Source organism: Dipodomys ordii, unplaced genomic scaffold (genome assembly GCF_000151885.1).
Source record: "Dipodomys ordii isolate 6190 unplaced genomic scaffold, Dord_2.0 Scaffold11, whole genome shotgun sequence".
Classification (NCBI taxonomy): domain Eukaryota; kingdom Metazoa; phylum Chordata; class Mammalia; order Rodentia; family Heteromyidae; genus Dipodomys; species Dipodomys ordii.
In genome coordinates this window covers 7096055-7114938 of record NW_012267227.1, presented here as the reverse complement: position 1 = coordinate 7114938, position 18884 = coordinate 7096055, and the positions used below count along the sequence as shown (strand labels likewise).

Below are 18884 nucleotides of genomic sequence, written 5' to 3'. Positions count from 1 at the left end.
TCCCTGCTTCTCCTCTGCCTACTTCAGTCTCCCCTCTCTCCCCCCTTCCTCCCCCCCCCCCGCCCCGCCATCCCACTACCTCTTTTGGGTCTTCAGGATCCTCTAAAAGATTACAAAACTTAACGCTAACACTAGCCTTCCTGTGGAGGAACAGCTAAGGTTAGCCCCTGTCCTGGTCTCCTGTACATCCCAATGCTCAAGGTTAGCCCTCTCTTTCTCTTCACTCAGTTTGTGTGTGTGGCTGGTCCTGGGCTTGAACTCAGGATCTGGGTGCTGTCCTTGAGCTTCTTTTTGTTAAAGGCTAGCACTCTTCCACTTTGAGCCACATTGCCACTTCTGGTTTTCTGGGGTTAATTGGAGTTAAGAGTCTTACAGACATACCTTCCCAGGCTGGTTTTGAACTGCGATCCTCAGATCTCAGCCTCCTGAGTAGCTAGGATTACAGGCGTGAGCCATCAGCATCTGGCTCATTCAGTGTTTTAAGTGTTGAAAATATGACCGTTACATGGCTCTCTATGTGTTAATTATTAAATTAAAAAAACTGTGTCCCTCTCCCTTTTTTTGTGGTACAAGGGCTCTACCTCTTGAGACATTCCCTCCAGTCCTTTCTCACTTGAGCCATTCTCTCTTCCTCCAGGCCTCTCTTCAAATATTTTTCCCTTATTGGCGTATATTTTCATTTTGTCTGGAGCTGGTCTCAAACTGCAATCCTTCTGTCTATGACTGTCTTATTAGTTGAAGTGGAGTCTCAGTACCTCTCAGCCAGGCTGAATTTTGAGGTCCTCCAGATCTCAGCCTCCTGAGTGGCTAGGACTTAAAAGCCTGAAAGTGAACTAGTGCTGGCATCACGACCTCTTTTTCTCCTTTTGGGATCTGTTCATTACTTTATTTAATGACGTCTTAAAAGAACTATTACCAAAAGTCACTTTAACATTTTTAAAATTGTAGCCTAAATGTTTTTTAAATTCTAAGCTCATATGTGATTTCTCATTTGAAATGCCATTTATTTAGAACAGGAATGCATTAATTATATCTGAAGGGAGGTACTCCGATTCCCTGTAACAGAACAAATCCATTTGCCAAGTCTTCTTTTCCACTTAGTGACGTCTTTAACCCCTGTGACTTGAAAACTGGGTTGCCCTAACTTCTCCTTCCTGTGTTTCTCCTTCATAGCAGGGCCAGCCAGCACAAGCCTCTCCGTCCAGTGCACGACAATCTGGAACTAGTGAACGGAAGCGAAAGGAACCTCGGGAAAAAGAAAAAGAAAAAGAGAAAAATAGCTGCGTCATTTTGTAAGGTTGTAGCGCTGGATTCTGTTGGAAGCACCTCTATGTCTTGAGAAAGGAAGAAACGATCCATACCGTCTGTGCCTGACTTCCCAAGGGATTTTGTTCCTGCTTTTCAGGGGAAAGGTTGTTACTTTGTTACAATCAAACTTTTTCAAGTCACACAATACACTCTTTCTGAGCTCCAGTTTTCTTGTTACAAGTTGGAAACCCGCTGTGTGTTGTCATTCATGAAAAATACTGCACTTGTAGCCAAATAAGCAAATCACAGCAACTTCTGTGTCATTGTGACATTCATAACTCATATCAGTTAGTAAGCTATTTTGTCTTCTGTTCTAACAGTGAATGGAGGTAATTCACTTAGTCTGATTCCTTCCTGAAATCTAAATATTGGCACAATAATTTCTGAAATTTTTACAATATTAAATTATGATCTAATCAAGGAGAAACCAGGAATTTAATACAGGGACGAGGGGAAGGGTAACAGGAATAATTAATCATTTGATTGTATATTGGACTAGTTCAGCCCTTGAACAGCTTTACCTTTCTTTAGTAGTATACATTTTAAGATCTCATCTTGAGAACTGATAACGGAGCTTGGATTCAATTTAGATAGAAAAAAATTAAAGATTTGTATTTCTTTTCTGATAGCAAAAAATTATGTAATACTAATACTTGTAACCTGTCCAAGTCAGATATGAATGACTTTGTAGTGTTGTAAATTGTTGAGGAATTTTGAAATCTTTAATTAGGTAAGCTGGTCCATCGTTGTATTTATTCACACTGGGCGGCCTGCAAAGACAAGGTAGGAAAGCAGAGAGTTCATTGTCTACCTTTTTCTAGAATTACCTTGATCCTTAAATTTTAATCATGTTTATTACTATAAAATTACAGATACTTATTCAAACAAAAAGCACATTTCTAAATGGAAGTGAGAGATAATCTGATTATAATAAAAGAATATTAATAAGAATCGGGGAGTAGATATGAATTTGGAGGCAATTATATAAAAGCAATCGTATTTTTAACTTATGAGAACCAAATAAACCTAAAACATCTTAGTAGTGTTTATAGCAGTAAGAAAGAATATTTATTTAACTTTATTATGAGGCAAAACATATTTTTCCTGTATTTCTATAGTTTGGAAAACTATACTTAATATAGTCCCTTTTATATGCTTTGTATTTAAAGTTTGTTTTGTTTGTTCATTTAAAAAAAAAAAAAGACTGTTGTTGCTGCCAGTAACTGTGATTTACATTCAATGCCTCAGTAAGTTGGTTTATTTAAGTATGTCCTAATCTGAGCAACCAGTTGAAGAATATTCTTTGTAGTCTTGGGGTAACAAGGACTAAACAAAATGTGGTCTAGATCTTTTTGAGCTGTGATTAACTTTCTCTATAACCCAAACCACTTATAGGATGAACATATGTAAAAAGTAAAGTCTTATTTATGGAAAGGATATTCTAAGGGAAAAAAATGCAGGGCCAAGCTGTATCTTTTGTATCTTTCTATATCTCATGTCTGTGGGTGTTCTATAAGTTGGTATTTCTTCAAATTTCTTATGCATCATGATAAATCACCAGAGTACCTGTGTGGGCATAAAACTTGGAGAGAAAGTATTTTTGTGAGTCTCTTAATTACAACCCAAAATAGAGTCCATTGATAATCAGAACTGTCCTTTGACATCAACCCAAGTTTATTCTTGACACTGATTGAAGACAAAAATATTTATCTTTCCTGGAACAGATACTAGTGACAGTAAATTCTATTTTGATTTTGAAAACCAACAATGAAGCTTGGATAATAAGAGGCATATCCGAGGCATATTTTGCATAATGACATGCTTCTCTGTTCCATTATTTGCTATCTTACATTGTTACAGAGATTATCCTGCCATTCTTCATTCCTCCTAGAAAAAAAACACAAAAACAAACACTCAAAAACAGCAGTGCTGCTACCAGATAAGTAGATGTCTGTCAATACTTAGAAGAAAACTCAAAGAAACATGCCATGTTTGTTAATTCAATCTTTTTCTATGTTCAGTTTCCCAGTCAGACTTCATTACATTCCTAGAATTCAAGAGTAATAAAAGATTTGATTATGATGAGGGGAAATTAAATTCTATTAAAACAATAACTCAGATACTACCATCTTCTCCTTGAAGATTACAAAGGATTTAGAGCTGATATGTTTTATTTTCTTATATTTTGCTCCAGACCACAACTTAGATATTCAGGCATTTCATTGCTGACTTGGGTACATAGGAATTTGATATGGCTATTTTTTAAGTTTTTATTTTATAATACTTGAAGTTGTTACGGATATGCTGCCAGCAGAAGTTAGAATTGAAACATTTTGCTTTTTACATGTGTAGACTAGATGACAGGCTTGTCTCTGATAGAGCTAGCAAAAGTGAGCATATGGTTACTGTGCTTTGTCTTGCTATCAAAGTATATTCCCTAAGCATTAGTAACCAATTTTTGTTAAAAATAGCAAACGTGTCTTCATGTCTCATCCAGTTATAGTGACACAGCTGTGATTTTGTGGCTTTTCCAGTACTTGAAAGCATTTCAGTTGTGCGTGTTTCTCAAGCAAGTTTCTATGCCTTGTATTAACTGCAAGTCACACATACAGGCTGGAGATGTCAGCGACGTGCTGGCCTAGCATGCATGAGGACCTGGGGTCAATCCGCAGCCCCATTAAATCAAATAGAAAGGAAGAAACTGTGTCATGCATGTACTCACACACAGTGGTCCAGTGGGCAAAGCTGAACTGACTGTACAATGGCTGTGTGTCGGCTGTACATGGCTGTACACCTGCACCTGTATCTGTACCGTGATCTTAGGGAAAGACACTGCTTTCCTGTTTAACATCACATATGTTATTTCACTGAGGCGGAGTTTATAAGTGTAGGTTTGAGAATATATCCTGTTTTCATATCTCATAATTCTTGCATTCAACTACTTATCCTGTATTAGATTGTGAGCTCTTCCTTATGCGTCTTGTTAGTGGCCTGGCTAAGCAAATTAGTATCAGAGATTTAGTCAACTGAAGCCATTAGCCATTTTGCACTCACACCAAACCATTGAGCATCCTGTTTGCAGTGAATCATAAACTCAACTACTACGGAATAGATTTTGAGAAAACAAATGTGCGAGGAAAGAATATTTGTGGTCTCTGTCCTCATGTTGGCTTATGAAGCAGATGTCTGTAAAAGCCTGGGTTGGGGCGGAAGGCAAAGAATCTCCATAACCACCAACTCATCACTTATTTGAATCTTCTTAAGAAAAAAATGCAAATAGCAAATTGCCTACAATCTGCTTAACTTTCTGACTCATTGTACTGGTTATTTTAAGCTAGTATGAACTATTTGTTTTCCCTATTACAGTTTTAGTTATACAACTTACCCTGTCTCAAAATGGAACCACCCTTTTGTTCTGTCTTGCCACCAGCAGACATTCATTCTCTGCCTGGATGAGCTGTCTTCCTTCTCCCCTCCCAGTGCAGACTTTTTTGGGCCAATGACTGAGATCAGTTTTGCTTTGTTTTGTTTTTCCCAAATGCTGTGAAGAGTTGTAGAGTTATCTTTGAATATGGCATCATGTCATCCAATAATTTGAATTTGCTTTTGTGTTTGTTAGGCTACGTCACAATCAGGAGTGTCTGGGGAAATCTTAAAAGTACTTAAAACTTAACTTTTCCATATCATTTCCATATCTGAAGGCCAATGTCTGAATTGTCTTTTCCCCCAGTGCTGTCAGGATATTTAAGGGCAAAACCCAACTTTGCCTCAGTGTGACTGACAGGTATCTCAGATATCATCATTTAGGGGCTGTCTAAATGATTCATAAGGTTTTGTTGTTGGTATTTTTTTAAGTGCAAAATCTTACTTTGATCCTGTGCAATTTAAATTCCTTTTAAACACTGACTTGAAGTTATAAAGGAACCCATTAGAACTTCAGAGTTCTTCACTTCCCTGCTATTTTTTTTTTTTTTTAGTCTTTTCTTACTGAGGAATTGGGGGTTTCTTAGGTGGTGCTTTAAAAAATAGATTTGAAAATTAAAGGCTTCCGAACAAAATCAATTGCAAAATAGAGGCGTGTGAGGGCGATCGCAGGATGCTGATAAGTTTATTTTGAAGACCCATCTAAATTTTAATTCATGCATGTCTGATTTAATTGTGGCGATTTAATCGTGGCATTTTTCCTGTTAAAAAGTACTAAGTTGATTTTTTTACACATATATTTTTACAGGAATGATTCTAATTACTCCCTTCTGATCTCAAGAAAATCTCAACAAACAGGGTAAAAACTTTACTGCCTCAATTTCAACTTTGTTCTATTTTCCTGAGAAAGGAAAACATTTGTACTTGTCTGAGGGGTATTTTTTAGGGTGACATCCTAGATAATATGTTGACATAAAATGGCAGAAACACAAAACTGAGGTTTCAAACCATGGTGGACTTAACAGAGGCCAAATATTATTCTGTAATGTGTACCTTATCTGATATTAATTGTAAATATTTCTTCAAAACCTTTGTCACTGGCAATTTAGGAAAACTTTATATCCATCTGCACTGTAGTATCTTGCTGGCCGTAAGAGGCAAGGATGCACAAATAGAAATTGCAAGGTGATCCTGGCTCCTTCGGTTCTAGCAGTTATTTTATAGTTTCAAGTATAGTCACAAAATGAAACTGCCCATAACTCAGTGGCCTGTCTAAAAGGATAGTATTCATGGAAATACTCTACCCAAAGCAGCTACAACAAATACAATTTCTGTGATTGGTATTGAACTTCTAAAAATTATGTCTCAATTTTTTTCAGAACTTTTGTGATGATTTTCATGTATTATATGAAATAATTTACATACACTCCCCACCCCCAGGTACTTATTTTAACTTTACAGACTTATGGCTTTTGTTAAAAGGCAGTTTTCCTCAATGAAATGACAACTCTTGTCACAGCTCCACTCACAAAGCAGGACTGGTGTAAGAGGAATAAGATGGCATTTCTTAATGTTACTGCACATGAATCCCTTCAACTGAGAATTAGTGGGTTGGAACATCTTTTGGGGAAGAGCACATGAAATGGAGTAATGACTTCTGAGAAGTTGTACTCTTGAAATATAGCAAGAAATAGAGATGTTTTCTTCCTCCACTATAATCAGATTCATTGGTTTAAGAATTTGTTGTGACATACAGATTTGTGTATCAGGCCCAGGTGGCTGATTGAAAATAGATGGGAGCTTCTAACTTTTGCTCTTCCTTTCTCTGGCTATATTAAGTACCTTTTCTGCTTTTGAAAATAATTCATGTTTTGCTTTATGACCAGCTTTAATTACAGTTAAAAAAAAAAAGGTAAGAGCAACCCTAAAGATTAACAGGAAAAAAAGCATTGGAATACATGGTTTGAATAAAGACACCTAAATACATCTAACCCAGCTTAGGGTTGAACTGATTTCTATGAAATAAATGCTTTGAATACTAATTATGCTAAACCTACTTTAAAAATTATGTCTTAAACAAGTTTCCAAAGTTTCACTTTTGGAAGATATTCCTAAAAAGACATATTGAATAGGTGGGAAAGTATAATATTACTTCTGATGAAATTATTCAGTATTAAGCAAAACTTAATGTCTGTTGTTGTACCACAAATATAGTGTCCTTGTTGGGTTAAAATGTTTTGTTAATATACTTAAAACTGTAACCAGTGAATAATACCTGTAGTATTTTTTATTATAGATTATATTTTATTTCAATAAACTTTGATATTTAGACTAGTCTTTCTGCTATATATTTTTATCTCATTAAGCGACTTCTGACCAAGCTAGGAAGTGTGTACAGTTGGCCTGTTCACTTACATAGGAATGAACTCTGGGAATACTTAGACCAGCATTTGATAGAAAACAATTACATACAGTATCTGCAAACCTTCCCTGGGGGATGTGAGGCTTTTCTTTTTTCTTTTTGATTGGTCGTGGGGCCTGAACTCTGGGGCCTGGATGCTCTCCCTCAGCTCTTTAGCTGTAGACTAGCGCTCTACCACTTGAGCCTCAGCCCCACTTCCAGCCTTTTCTGTTTATGTGGTGCTGAGGAATCAAACCGAGGGCCTCATGAATGCAAGGCAAGCGCTCTACCACTGAGCCACCTTCCCAGCCCCAAGAATTTTTATTTTTGGTGGTGGTGCTGCGATTGAATGCTATGCCCTCCCTTCCCACCCAGACTTTCAAAGAGCTTTTGTGTTCTGTCTTTTTTCCCTGGTTTTTTTTTTTTTTTGGTCAGTCGTGAGGCTTAACTCTGGGCTTGGGCGCTGTCCCTCAGCTCTTTAGCTCAAGGAAAGCGCTCTACCACTTGAGCCACAGCACCACTTCCGGTTTTCTAGTGGTTTATTGGAGGTAAGAATCTCAGGGACTTTCCTGCTCGGGCTGGCTTTGAATCGTGATCCTCAGATCTCAGCCTCCTTAGTAGATAGGATTACAGGTGTGAGCCACGGGTGCCCAGCTTCCCCCTGGGTTGTTCTGAGACATGTTCTACATAGTGTAGGCTGGTCTCAAACTTGTGGATCCCCCTGCCTCAGGTATGTGCTACTATACAACTGGCCTGGCCAAAGGTTCTATTTTCTTTTTTTAAAGGGATGTAGTTGAAAGCACAGTGCTTGGCTAGCATGCACAAGGCCCTGGGTTCAGTCCACAGGGCTGCAATTCACAGTGCAAAAGGAACATTACAAAACAGATGACTTCCCATCTGAGAAGTGGACAGGACAGTAACGGCTTGGCTGCTGGTTGAGGTTCTTCTGAGTATCATGTTGTGCAGGACAGGAAAGTGTCATATGACCCATATGACCCGAGTCACAAGCAGAAGCACCTGAGCTACAGGAAGGCTGGGGGACACTTCCTACAAAGGGCTAGGCATCAGCAAGTAAACCGCACCGCCACCCACACACCCATCTCCCACTTACAGGGCAGAAAGACTATAAAATACACAGAGCAATAGAAAAAATGTCAGCACTCACCTAGGGCCAAAGAATAGCTTTCAGAGGTTACCCCCCCCCAGCACTGAGAAGTCTGTTCCAGCTCATAGGGCAGGGACAGGCACTAAGATGAACTTCTAGAAGATGCCCTCATATCCTTAGGACCGGAGCAGCCTCAGAGCAACACCACATCCCTTTCACTCTTCATGGGTACCACACTAACGCACCAGGAAATACCGTGCGGACTGCTCATCACTGATTCTATAAGGAGACGGGGACGCTTGCCCGAAAGAGGCAGTATTAGTTTCATGGTACTCACCATGAAAGGCTTTCCCAGAAAAGATGCCTTAGAAAAAAATGCTACCAGCTCTCAGGGCAAGATTCTAACCTTACAACCGACTGTGCTGCCTGCACGAAAGGCAAAGCGACATTTATTCTCTAGAAACCATAACCAAGGCCTGCTGGAAACAAAGACACATACGCTTGAGGTGTGGACCTTTATTTTCACAAAAAGACAACAATGTCTTTCCACATACAAGTTTTTACAAAACCCAACTGATTCACCAATCTAGAATCTGGGTTGGTTTGTTTTCCACTTCTCAACATAGTTGGGAATATGGAAACCTTAATACCCACACAATTCCCAGAGATGGAATTCATCCATCAAACAGTGCAGATTAGCTGAAAAGTGCACTTACCTGCACATCTCAGTCTAAAAAATAAAACCTCGCGATACAAAGCTCAGGGCCAAGATTTCATTCATCTATTTGGTTTCATACCATGCAAGCCTGACAAAATGTGCTGCTACCCTAAATCTGAAAATTGGTCTCAATTTACAATTAAAAAGCTTCTCAACACCTTAGCAACTATACAGAATAGGAAGGTTTATTTCAAAAAAGGTTACATTTTCTTTGAAACAGGATACACAGATGTACTTAATGTAACAGTACCTTCTGCAAAAATAGGTTACATAATACTCAAATGCAGAAACAATCTAAGATTTACATGGCAGACTTCTTCAGCTTCGCCAGCCTTTAAAACGAAGGCTAAAATGCTTGATGATGAAAAACTCTAGAGCCTGACACCACAGACCTAAGGCTGCAAACTACTCAGATGCTTTCCTTCCATCTTGCCAAATGTGTTGTTGGTGCTGCAGGGAAAAAAAAAAAGTCGAATGGTACACAAAACTATGAAAAGTTACAACAGAACTATGCAAACATCATCTCTAAATAGAGAAAAGCAATCATGTTAAATTTTTATAAAAGAAAAAAAAAAAAAAGGAAGGTGGACAGAATTCTTGAGCGGTCAGAGGTCCTCTTCGTAAGTAGTCAAGTGAAGCTTCAATAAATTATCTCGAAATCACGGCAGAGTAGCTCATTTTCAAAATCTCCGTGGAGGTCCACTCTTAAATGGCTTAAATCCAGAGCCACTTCCTCTTGGCAGGGAATTACCACTGATTTGTACAATTCTATGAAAAGAACGTCCAAAGAACAAAATGTAAACTATCAAAAGCAAATACCTATTCATGCTTCCATTTGCCAAACACTGCTCTGTGCTTGGAACTTCAGCTACCTGCACTCACCCTTTCCCCCAGACCTGTGAGGTGCTACCGTGCTACCTGCATCCTGCAGGAAGAATGGCCAGGTCAGAGAGCTAGTTTAGCACGGGGGGGTGGGAAGTCAAAGCTGGGGGGGCAGTTCACCGTAGTGCCCTCTTTCGCACACATTTGCTGTGGGATATAAACGGACGGGCTAGAGTACAGCAATGCTTCTCAAAATGTGTGCCCCACACCTCAATTTCAGTACCAGCCAGGAAATACAAATTCTCAACCTCAGCTTGCTTCTTTCCCCCCACCCCCCCTACCCTGCTTATTTTTACCTCGTTGGGGGTACTGGCACTTAAGCTCATGGGCTTATACTTGAACATCACACCAGCCCTTCATATGCTTTATTTTTCAGCTAAGGACTTGATTGGCCTCAAATCTTAATCCACTCAGTATCTGCCTCCCAAAAGTAGGTAGCATTATAGGCATGAACTACTTTGGCTATTGTGAGACAGGGTCTTGCTCAGCAGCTCAGGGGTGACCTGCCCGAGCCTCTGCATTCAGTGTGGATGCTCCCATCACACGCTTCATCCCACCACACAGCATGCATACAAACTCTGGGATGCTACTCTTGGCATCTGTTTTCCTAAGTACCTGAGCAGATCCTGCTCTATGCTAGAGCCTTCCCACTTACAGAAAGATATTCAAGAATTACTTTTGAATTCTTTCGGTACAACGCAGTATAGGCGAAGCTAGAATGGCGCACACAGCAGACCAACATTACCCCCCAAGACCCTGGAAAAACTAGGAGCTAAAAGCCCATGCTGAGCCAGGCACTGGCGGCTCATGCCTATAATCCTAACTACTCAAGAGACTGAGATCTGAGGATCACAGTTTGGAACCAGCAGGGGCAAGAAAGTCCATGGGACTCCTAACTCCAATAAACAACCTAAAAAATAAGAAATGGAGCTGTGGGTTAAAGTGGTAAAACACTAGCCTTCAGCAAAAGAAGCTCAGGACCTGAGCCTCACAACCAACACTGCCCACCCCCCCCCCCAAAAAAAAAAAGAAAAAGCCCACGATCAAACAGTTTTAAGTAGAACACAAACTGACTACAGGAAAAGAAGGTGCGAATGTCAGGATCCGGTGATCTAAGGCAGCCACATGTGGGTTAGGACATGGTAAAGGAAAGAAAATATGACTAAGAAAGCAGAAAGAAGGCTGGCATGGGAAGAGCACCTGGAGGCTGAGAGTGGAAAAGAGAGAGCTATTAGAAACAAAATCTATGGCGGGTCTAAAGTTCAAGAAAGGCCTCATGTTTCTGCAACACGGGGGGAGTGAGGTGGTGGTTGGTGGCAACTCTAGAGGCAACTTGTGACACATGGGGACAGGAAGGTCTGAAATAGGAGGAGAATGAGTGAGTCTGTGATCTCAATGTTATGGGGACAGTGGAGGCATTTGTGTGCAGAGGGCAATGGGCACCAGCATCTCCTGTCAGACAAGGAAGAGGAGGCTGGCTGAAGGACCACGCCTGAGACCGGTGTGAAGAGGAATTATTACAGTCTGCCTCGTTAGCTTAGGAGCCAGCTTTAGGTTAAATATCAAAGTTTTGCTAGTTATTTTGAAAACAGGAAACAGAACATGTCTCTCCTGCCAGTTTCTTTTTCCCAAGAAATTTTAGGGATGTTCAGTCATGGAGAAGACAATCCTGGATTATGACACAAAGGCATACTACATGTGGGTATGGGTTTGAAGACCCACTTGCAGGAACATCAATGAATTAACTTACGATTAAGAACACAAAATGCATTGGGCACCAGTGGCTCCCATTTATAATCCTAGCTACTCAGGAGGCTGAAAACTCTAGATCATGGTTCAAAGCATGGGTGGGAAAATCTGGGATGCTCATCTCCAATTAACCAGTAAAAAGGCTAGAGGAAGTGGTGCTGTAGCTCAAGTGGTAGAGCGCTCGCCTTGAGCTGAAGAGCTGAGGGACAGCGCCCAGGCCCAGAGTTCAAGTCCCACGACCGACAAAAAAAAAAAAACTCAGAGAGAGTGTCCAGGCCCTAAGTTCAAGCCCCAGGACTGGCGCGCGCACACACAGACACACACATACACACATACACACACACAGACACAAACACACACACAGACACACACATACACACACACATACCAATTAGTATAAGAGGGTAAAGGCCTTCACTCATTAGCTATGTACCTTGAATGCTGGGAGATCATTCCTGCTCCAGCCCGACCATCACTCATTCGCCTTGCATCATGGTAGCTAGGCCCTTGAGAAGGAGGACCGTGCCACTCTTTCCTTGGTCCACTTGTGTCCCGTCCATGGCGGTCGACAACATGTCGTTCTTCGGGATAGTGCTGGGAAGAGCACAGGAAGAGGTTGAGTCAGAACACCCTCAGTCCTATGGCAAGCTTCCGGCAAACATGGGGAAAGTGATTCCACATCTCCACTCCTAGTGCTACACCCGCCACAGGTGTAGAACTTAATACTCTTGGACCTTAAGTATTTCAAAGGCCTGCAGGCCTATATACACAAGAGGTCAAAGCCTTCAGACCTACCAGCGTGGGGTATGTGCCTGGCCTGGCAGCACCGCACGCCAACAGCACAGAGAAACGAGAGCTGTCACCTGATTTCACACACTACTCCTCAGCACTGCAGCTCTTCCATGGGACTATGTCCATGAATACAAAAGGCAGTGAGCATGAAGAGAAGCCAACGGTGGGAGCAAACTGAGTCACGACACTAACCTATAGTTGATGCCTTTATCCCATTTAGGATACTGCCACAACAACTTACAGACTATCAAGGATTTTTATGGAAGAATACAAGACTTCTTCCCCAGGACACCTTTCTTAAAGAGATCTGTGCAGGGATGGGCGTATATGGGAATTCCATTAGCAGATACATGGACTGGAAACTGTCTTGGAAGTTCTGTGCAGATGGGCACCAGTGGCTCACACCCGTAATCCTAGCTACTCAACAGGCTGAGATCTAAAGATCCTGGTTTGAAGCCAGCCTGGGTAAAAAGTCTATGACACTTTTATCACCAATAAACTAAAAAAGCCAGGAGTGGAACTGTGGCTCAGGTGGTAGAGTGGTAGCCTTGAACAAAGAAGCTTGGGGACAGAGCCCAGGCAGGACACCAAAAAAAGCCCAGGACGGGCACATAGACAACAAAATTCTGCCCAGAGCAAGCTCCATGAACTTGCTTTTACACTGGGTGGCAGAGTTGCCCACCTTTTAACTGCTAAGAGATGAAGGTACTTTTCTCTTCCTAGCTCCTGAGCTTGAAAAAATAAATATGCAAGTCAGCAAAGAGGGAAAAGCAATTAGGAACACAAAATATGGTATGCATCTATCCTTAGAAACAAGAGAACAAAGAGACAGACAGATGTTTCATTTCAATTCTCTACTTTAACTACTTAATGGACAGACAAGTAAATGTCCTGAAAAGGCAAAGTGAGAAAGTCCGGGGGATAGTGCACAGCTGTAGTCTCAAGGCCATCACCAATGAGGCCAGTCTCAAGCTTCAGTTAAAAAAAAAAACAACAAGCCGGGTGCTGGTGGCTCATGCCTGTAATCTTAGCTACTCAGGAGGCTGAGATCTGAGGATCGCGGTTCAAAGCCAGCCTGGGCAGGAGAGACCGTGAGACTCCTATCTCCAATAAACCACCAGAAAACCGGAAGTTGCGCTATAGCTCAAGTTAGAGCGCTCGCCTTGACCTGAAGAGCTGAGGGACAGCGCCCAGGCCCAGAGTTCAAGCCCCACGACCGACAAAAAAAAAAAAAAAAAAACAAAATCAGAATGGGAACACGAGCAGGAGCTATTTCTTACCCAGTATGGAAGCCCTGGGAGGGGAGGGGGGGAAATGGGAAGGGATGGGAAAGGGAAACAAAGAAGGAGGCTACAATGCTTGATAAGAAATGTACTCATGGGCTGGGAAGGTGGCTCAATGGTAGAGCGCTTGCCTTGTATGCCTGAGGCCCTGGGTTCGATTCCTCAGCACCACATAAACAAAAGGAAAAAAGCCGGAAGTGGCGCTGTGGCTTAAGTGGTAGAGCGCTCGCCTTGAGCTGAAGAGCTGAGGGACAGTGCCCAGGCCCAGAGTTCAGGCCCCACGACCGGACCCCAAAAAAAAAGAAAAAAGAAAGAAAGAAAGAAATGTACTCATTATCTTGCCCATGGAATTGTAACCCCTCTGTACAGAATTTTCACAATAAAAAATAAATAAATAAAATAAAATACCCAGAAAAAAAAGGACAATTTGAGCCCCCCCCCAAAAAAAGCCCTGATTTCTTAAAAAATAAAAAGTGAAACCAATAGCATCATTAACAAAGCTATTTAACCAATAACATGACAGCAGGAATTTTAAATAAAAATGCAGACTGCAAAGGTACTATCCTATGTCTTCCGATTCCTGCTGATCAGCTGTTGATAGTAACACTGAGAAAGGCTAAAAGAGTTTAGAGAAAAGAGTTTCTCAGTTATTCCAACCTAAGTAAGCCCAGCCTGAGGAACAGTCCTCGCGATGCAAATGTGTTCTGATCATCTCCTAGGTCCTCTGCATTCACTCTGGAGCGTTGACAGATCACCTTCCCCAGCATTTACCTGGGCTCCTCGTTCGGAGATGACACCTCTGTCTCCTTCTCGGCTTCCATAGCCCGAAGCATTGCTGCGGCTCCCAGGGGGAGCGCCTCGCACGCTGTGTCCTGATACTTCTCTCCCTGATCGCTCTGGCCTGTCCACTCTGGTCCAGGAAACAGAACAGAAATGATCAAAGGTTCATCCGAACCTTCTTTAATCCACATGGATGAACCAGCACAAGGAAGCAGGAAGCTGTACACGAATACCTGGATTCCCGCTTGTCTGCAGACATGCTTCCTTCGTTCTTCCAGGAGCTGGGCCGGGAAGGGTTGGGCCCAGCTTCTCGAGGGTGTCTGGGGTGCGCAAGGTCAGGCCGGTCATGGATCATCACGGTTCTCCGCTCATCTCGTTCCCCACGCACCTCCCGTCTGTCCGTTTCTCGAAGTTCATTTCTGGGTGGTGGAGGCTCATTTCTTCGGGAATCACTGAAGCTTTTGGGATACCTTTCAAAGCTTGGGTCTTCTCTTCGCGTAATTGGTCGCGCTTTCTTCCCTTCACTTTGACCCACAAAGCGTTCCCGTCTATGGATGAGAAGAAGTACTTAGCGGCGGCCCTCCGTCACCTTAATTTGATTCCTGGGAAGCTATAATCTATAAGACTTTCCTTACCAAAAAAGCTACAGTATTGATTATAGTCATTTTCTCCTAAGCTGAGCTAAATGACTGGCGTGAAGGTAGGTTTTCTCAGCATCCAGAAGAAATAATACCAAATACTGAAGACACCTCCAACCTGAAGAATGTGCTGTTTTGAATAGATGAGGCACATCCAAAGCTAGCAGTACCCCTAACTCAGTTTCAGGGGTAACAAGAGAGAACTAACTCTACCTTAACCTTGTTCTAATGGTCTCTGTAACTCATTTGAAATATAGAACCACCTTCCCATTCATGAAAACCAAAACTGTATAATATCTACATTTCATTCTAAACACTCAGATCTGATTCTGTGCGTCTTCTTCAATTATTATTTCAGTAGAGAATCAGTCATCAATAGCAAAGCTTCACATAGCAAACACAAGATTCTGAAATTTACCTACTTACCTTTCAAAAGAGGAAGACTGAACCGCTGAGCTCTCAGGAAACCTGCTCCTCTCCCGGTGATCAAAGTCATTAAATCTGTTTTGTTGGCGAGAATAGTCTGATCCATGGCTGAATCGTGCATCTGTATCTAGAGACAACTTTTTATTCTCGCTCCAGTAAGGATCATCTCGCCTTAAAGAGAAATTGTTGCTCATTATATGTTACTGTTCTTTTTTGTTGTTGTTGTTTTTGTGGTTTTTTTTTTTTTTTTTTTGCCAGTCCTGGGGCTTGAACTCAGGGCCTGGGCACTGTCCCTGAGCTTTTTTTGCTCGAGGCTAGCACTCTATCACTTGAGACACAGTGCCAGTTCTGTCTTTTTCTGTTAAGGACTGGAACCCATGGCTTCATGGTAGGCAAGCACTCTACCATTAAGCCACATTCCCAGCCTAAGTTACTGTTCTAAGAATCAACATTCACTTGGCATCAAACTACCAGGACACAGCACATTCAGCTAGGAGCTCACCAAGCATCCTTCAGCTGTGTAAACTTATATATTCAAGGAACCTAAACAGAAGAGCAAAATTGCCTGTTTTCAAGACATTCAATGGACTAGAACAAGCAACCTTAATCGTTTTTCTTTTTTGCAATGCCTGGCTGGGAATGGCTCTAAGGACCAGGACCTTGCAAATGTCGGAACTTGACCATGAAGTTACACCTCTAGCCCTCAGTTACCTTCAATGTTGGAAAGACTCGAGACAAAACTCAAGCCCAATGCATTCAACTCATCCTCGCCTCTACCCCCTCAACCAAAGCTCATGGAGTTTATTGCTACTGAGAAAACTACACAAAAATATTTGTATTTTAAACTCTACTAGAAAACATAGACACACATACATAATAGAATCTATTCCTAAGGTTATGACTTCCATGATTGTACTACATGCACTACTGGGGGAGGGGGGGAGTTATGAATGGGTCTGGGAATTTGAGGGCTACCATGACTATATGTCTGGTCATAAGGGAAAAATCATACTAGGAAGCGGGAAAGGAAAAGTAGACTATCCCTTCTTCATACTCCAGTGGGCCCACCCCAACACATAATCCTTCCCACTCCTGTTGAACTTTTATTCCAAGAATGGGAGCTTGTCCTAATTCCCTAGCGCTGGCTTGATGGGAAGGAGAAGCCAAGTGTCACCGGGAGGAAGAAAAGCAAGCGACTACCTATGGTCTACGTCACGTGGGCGTTTCAAGGAATTCCTCTTCTCTTGTTCATAACGAAGCTGCTGCTGCTGCCTGCGGAGTTCCTCTCGTTCCCGGGCAATCCGTTCAGCTTCCTTGCGACGTTCCTTCAGACGGCACAGAAGGAAGAAGCAGCCAATACAAAAGAAGACACAAGGTAAGCGCCTATGCAACCGTTTTGTAACCTGGCCATTTCAGAACATCGTCACAAGCGCCAGGCAAAATGTACACACCTGGGACAGACCAATGAATTCAATTTCAATAATCTAGGCTACAAGCTCTTGTTCTGTAATGTAACAGCAACAGGAGTTGAGTGGGGGGAAAAGTGGTAGTAAACGTCTGGGAAGGCAAACTTAGTTGAATCATTTGACTTCAACACAAGCACCTATTGGGAATCAGGAACAGGTCTCAGTATGTATGGAGACTAAGTGCCTTAAAACCCTGGGTTGCAATTGTGCAAAGAGAGGCATTAGTTGCTTCCAGCCTTGAGAAATCATTGCCACTGCAGTGTAAGGAAACATTTGAAAGATGGGGATAGTGACAGAGCCTGGATTACAACTACTCTGGACTCATAGTCCTATGCTCAGACTATTGGCTGCCATTAAGAGTACAGAGCTAAGAGTTCTTGTCAATGATCTGGAACAAAGTCACTATTAGCGTCTTTTTTGTTAACTTAGTACCTAGTTCATTGTTATAGTTCAGGGACACGTCAATGCTCATTAGCTGGTCTCATTCTATAGACGCTTTACAACAAGTAAAGCAAACTTCAGGGCAAAAATCACAGGGTTTGAAAAGGGTGAGTTATTTAAGATGAAAAGATTTTCTGACTGCACCTGTTCAATACGAATGCGTTCCCTTTCCAAGCGTTCGCGTTCCATTCTCTCTCTCTCTAGTTTTTGCCTTTCAATTTCTAGGCGCTCTCTCTCTCTCTGTAAGCGCTCCCGTTCTTCCCGTTCACGAATTATTCTAATGTGTTCTCGCTCTCGCCGCTCTCTTTCTGCAATCTCGCTTCGTCTACCAAAAATCAGTATTTAGAAATACTTAAATTATGCTAGCACTGTGTGAAAGAGAATAGCTTTTGAATTTGAATTTTTTTTTTCCCTCGAGGTTGGCAATTTTAAACTTTCAACTTAATTTCAGTAGTTTTAATGTAATTGGAAAGAGAACTCAAAATCAAACTTTAAACAGATTCCAGTATAATTACTTATTTATATAAATTGTCAACTAAACAGCTAAAGTTTAAGAAATTAAATAGTTGCCTTTTAAACGATTCTTATTTAAGGAAAAATACTACTACAGTAATCCATTAATTGACATTTTAAAAAAAGATTATATATGTATAAATTTATAAAACTACAATTTCGATCCGTGTTTGTTTTGTCTTGAGACAGAATTTTGCCCAGATTGGTCTCAAGCTTGCTTTCCTCCTGTTTCTTGCCTCTTGAAGTACTGAAATTACAGGTATGTACCACACCTTGTCCAGTTACTGAATGTATTAAGGAGAAAATTTTCCAATGTCTATCATCTATCTATCCTATAACCTTAAGTTATATATAACACTGTATTTGGATAGCTCAGGCTTATAATCATAAACATGAATCAAAGCAAATGCTATTTAACAAGATGGCTTCCTAAAGGGCTCTTTGAGAGTGGTCACTGGCTCCTAACCCCTGGCTCTGGGACCATGCTTTGTCGAGTTAGAGGTAACTTAGTTCAGTAATTTGCTGAACTGAATCAAGTTATTATGTTCGACTTTTAATACCATTCCCATCATCTACCCGTCTCTGTTCATCATCATATATTCCGCGAGCAACTCAGTGAGTTAAAACTACTCCCATGGAAACTGATGGCCCATTTCTAATGACTTCAAGGATCAATGGTTGCAACTAGAATTTGGAGCATCTCATAATGCATGAACCGGCATCTAAGTTCATACAAAAATGACTATCCAGCACTCCCCAGACCTTTTGCATGCCACAGTGGACAGTCATGTCATTGAAACCACAGCAGCCTTAAAACAAACAAAAAACACACACCTGGGGCTGGGAAGGTGGCTCAGTGGTAGAGTGTTTGCCTTGCATGCCTGAGGCCCTGGGTTGGATTCCTCAGCACCACATAAGCAAAAAGAAAAAAGTCGGAAGTGGCGCTGTGGCTCAAGTGG

General features: G+C 41.5%; 2 protein-coding genes across 3 annotated transcripts in view; one reads left to right on the top strand and one right to left on the bottom strand.

The window, feature by feature from the left end:
* Fam63b (family with sequence similarity 63, member B) overlaps window positions 1-3198 on the top strand; it is a 35731-nt gene extending 32533 nt beyond the window's left edge. Inside the window, exon 9 of one of the 2 annotated variants that reach the window (XM_013010154.1) lies at window positions 1177-3198. In XM_013010154.1, coding sequence (XP_012865608.1) covers window positions 1177-1296 — 120 coding nt within the window. In that variant the 3' untranslated portion in view covers window positions 1297-3198. Of the gene's footprint in view, window positions 1-1173 lie in introns of both variants that reach the window. The other variant, XM_013010153.1, reaches the window with a different exon arrangement.
* A 5540-nt stretch (window positions 3199-8738) lies between these two features.
* The window catches only part of Sltm (SAFB-like, transcription modulator), a 44373-nt gene continuing 34227 nt past the window's right edge, over window positions 8739-18884 (bottom strand). The window contains exons 11-17 of the mRNA XM_013009941.1: window positions 17557-17745; window positions 16706-16830; window positions 15506-15676; window positions 14675-14989; window positions 14433-14571; window positions 12020-12180; window positions 8739-9723 (exon numbers count right to left, since the gene is read on the bottom strand). Of these exons, the coding sequence (XP_012865395.1) occupies window positions 9636-9723; window positions 12020-12180; window positions 14433-14571; window positions 14675-14989; window positions 15506-15676; window positions 16706-16830; window positions 17557-17745 (1188 nt within the window). The 3' untranslated portion in view covers window positions 8739-9635. The remainder of the gene's footprint in view (window positions 9724-12019; window positions 12181-14432; window positions 14572-14674; window positions 14990-15505; window positions 15677-16705; window positions 16831-17556; window positions 17746-18884) is intronic.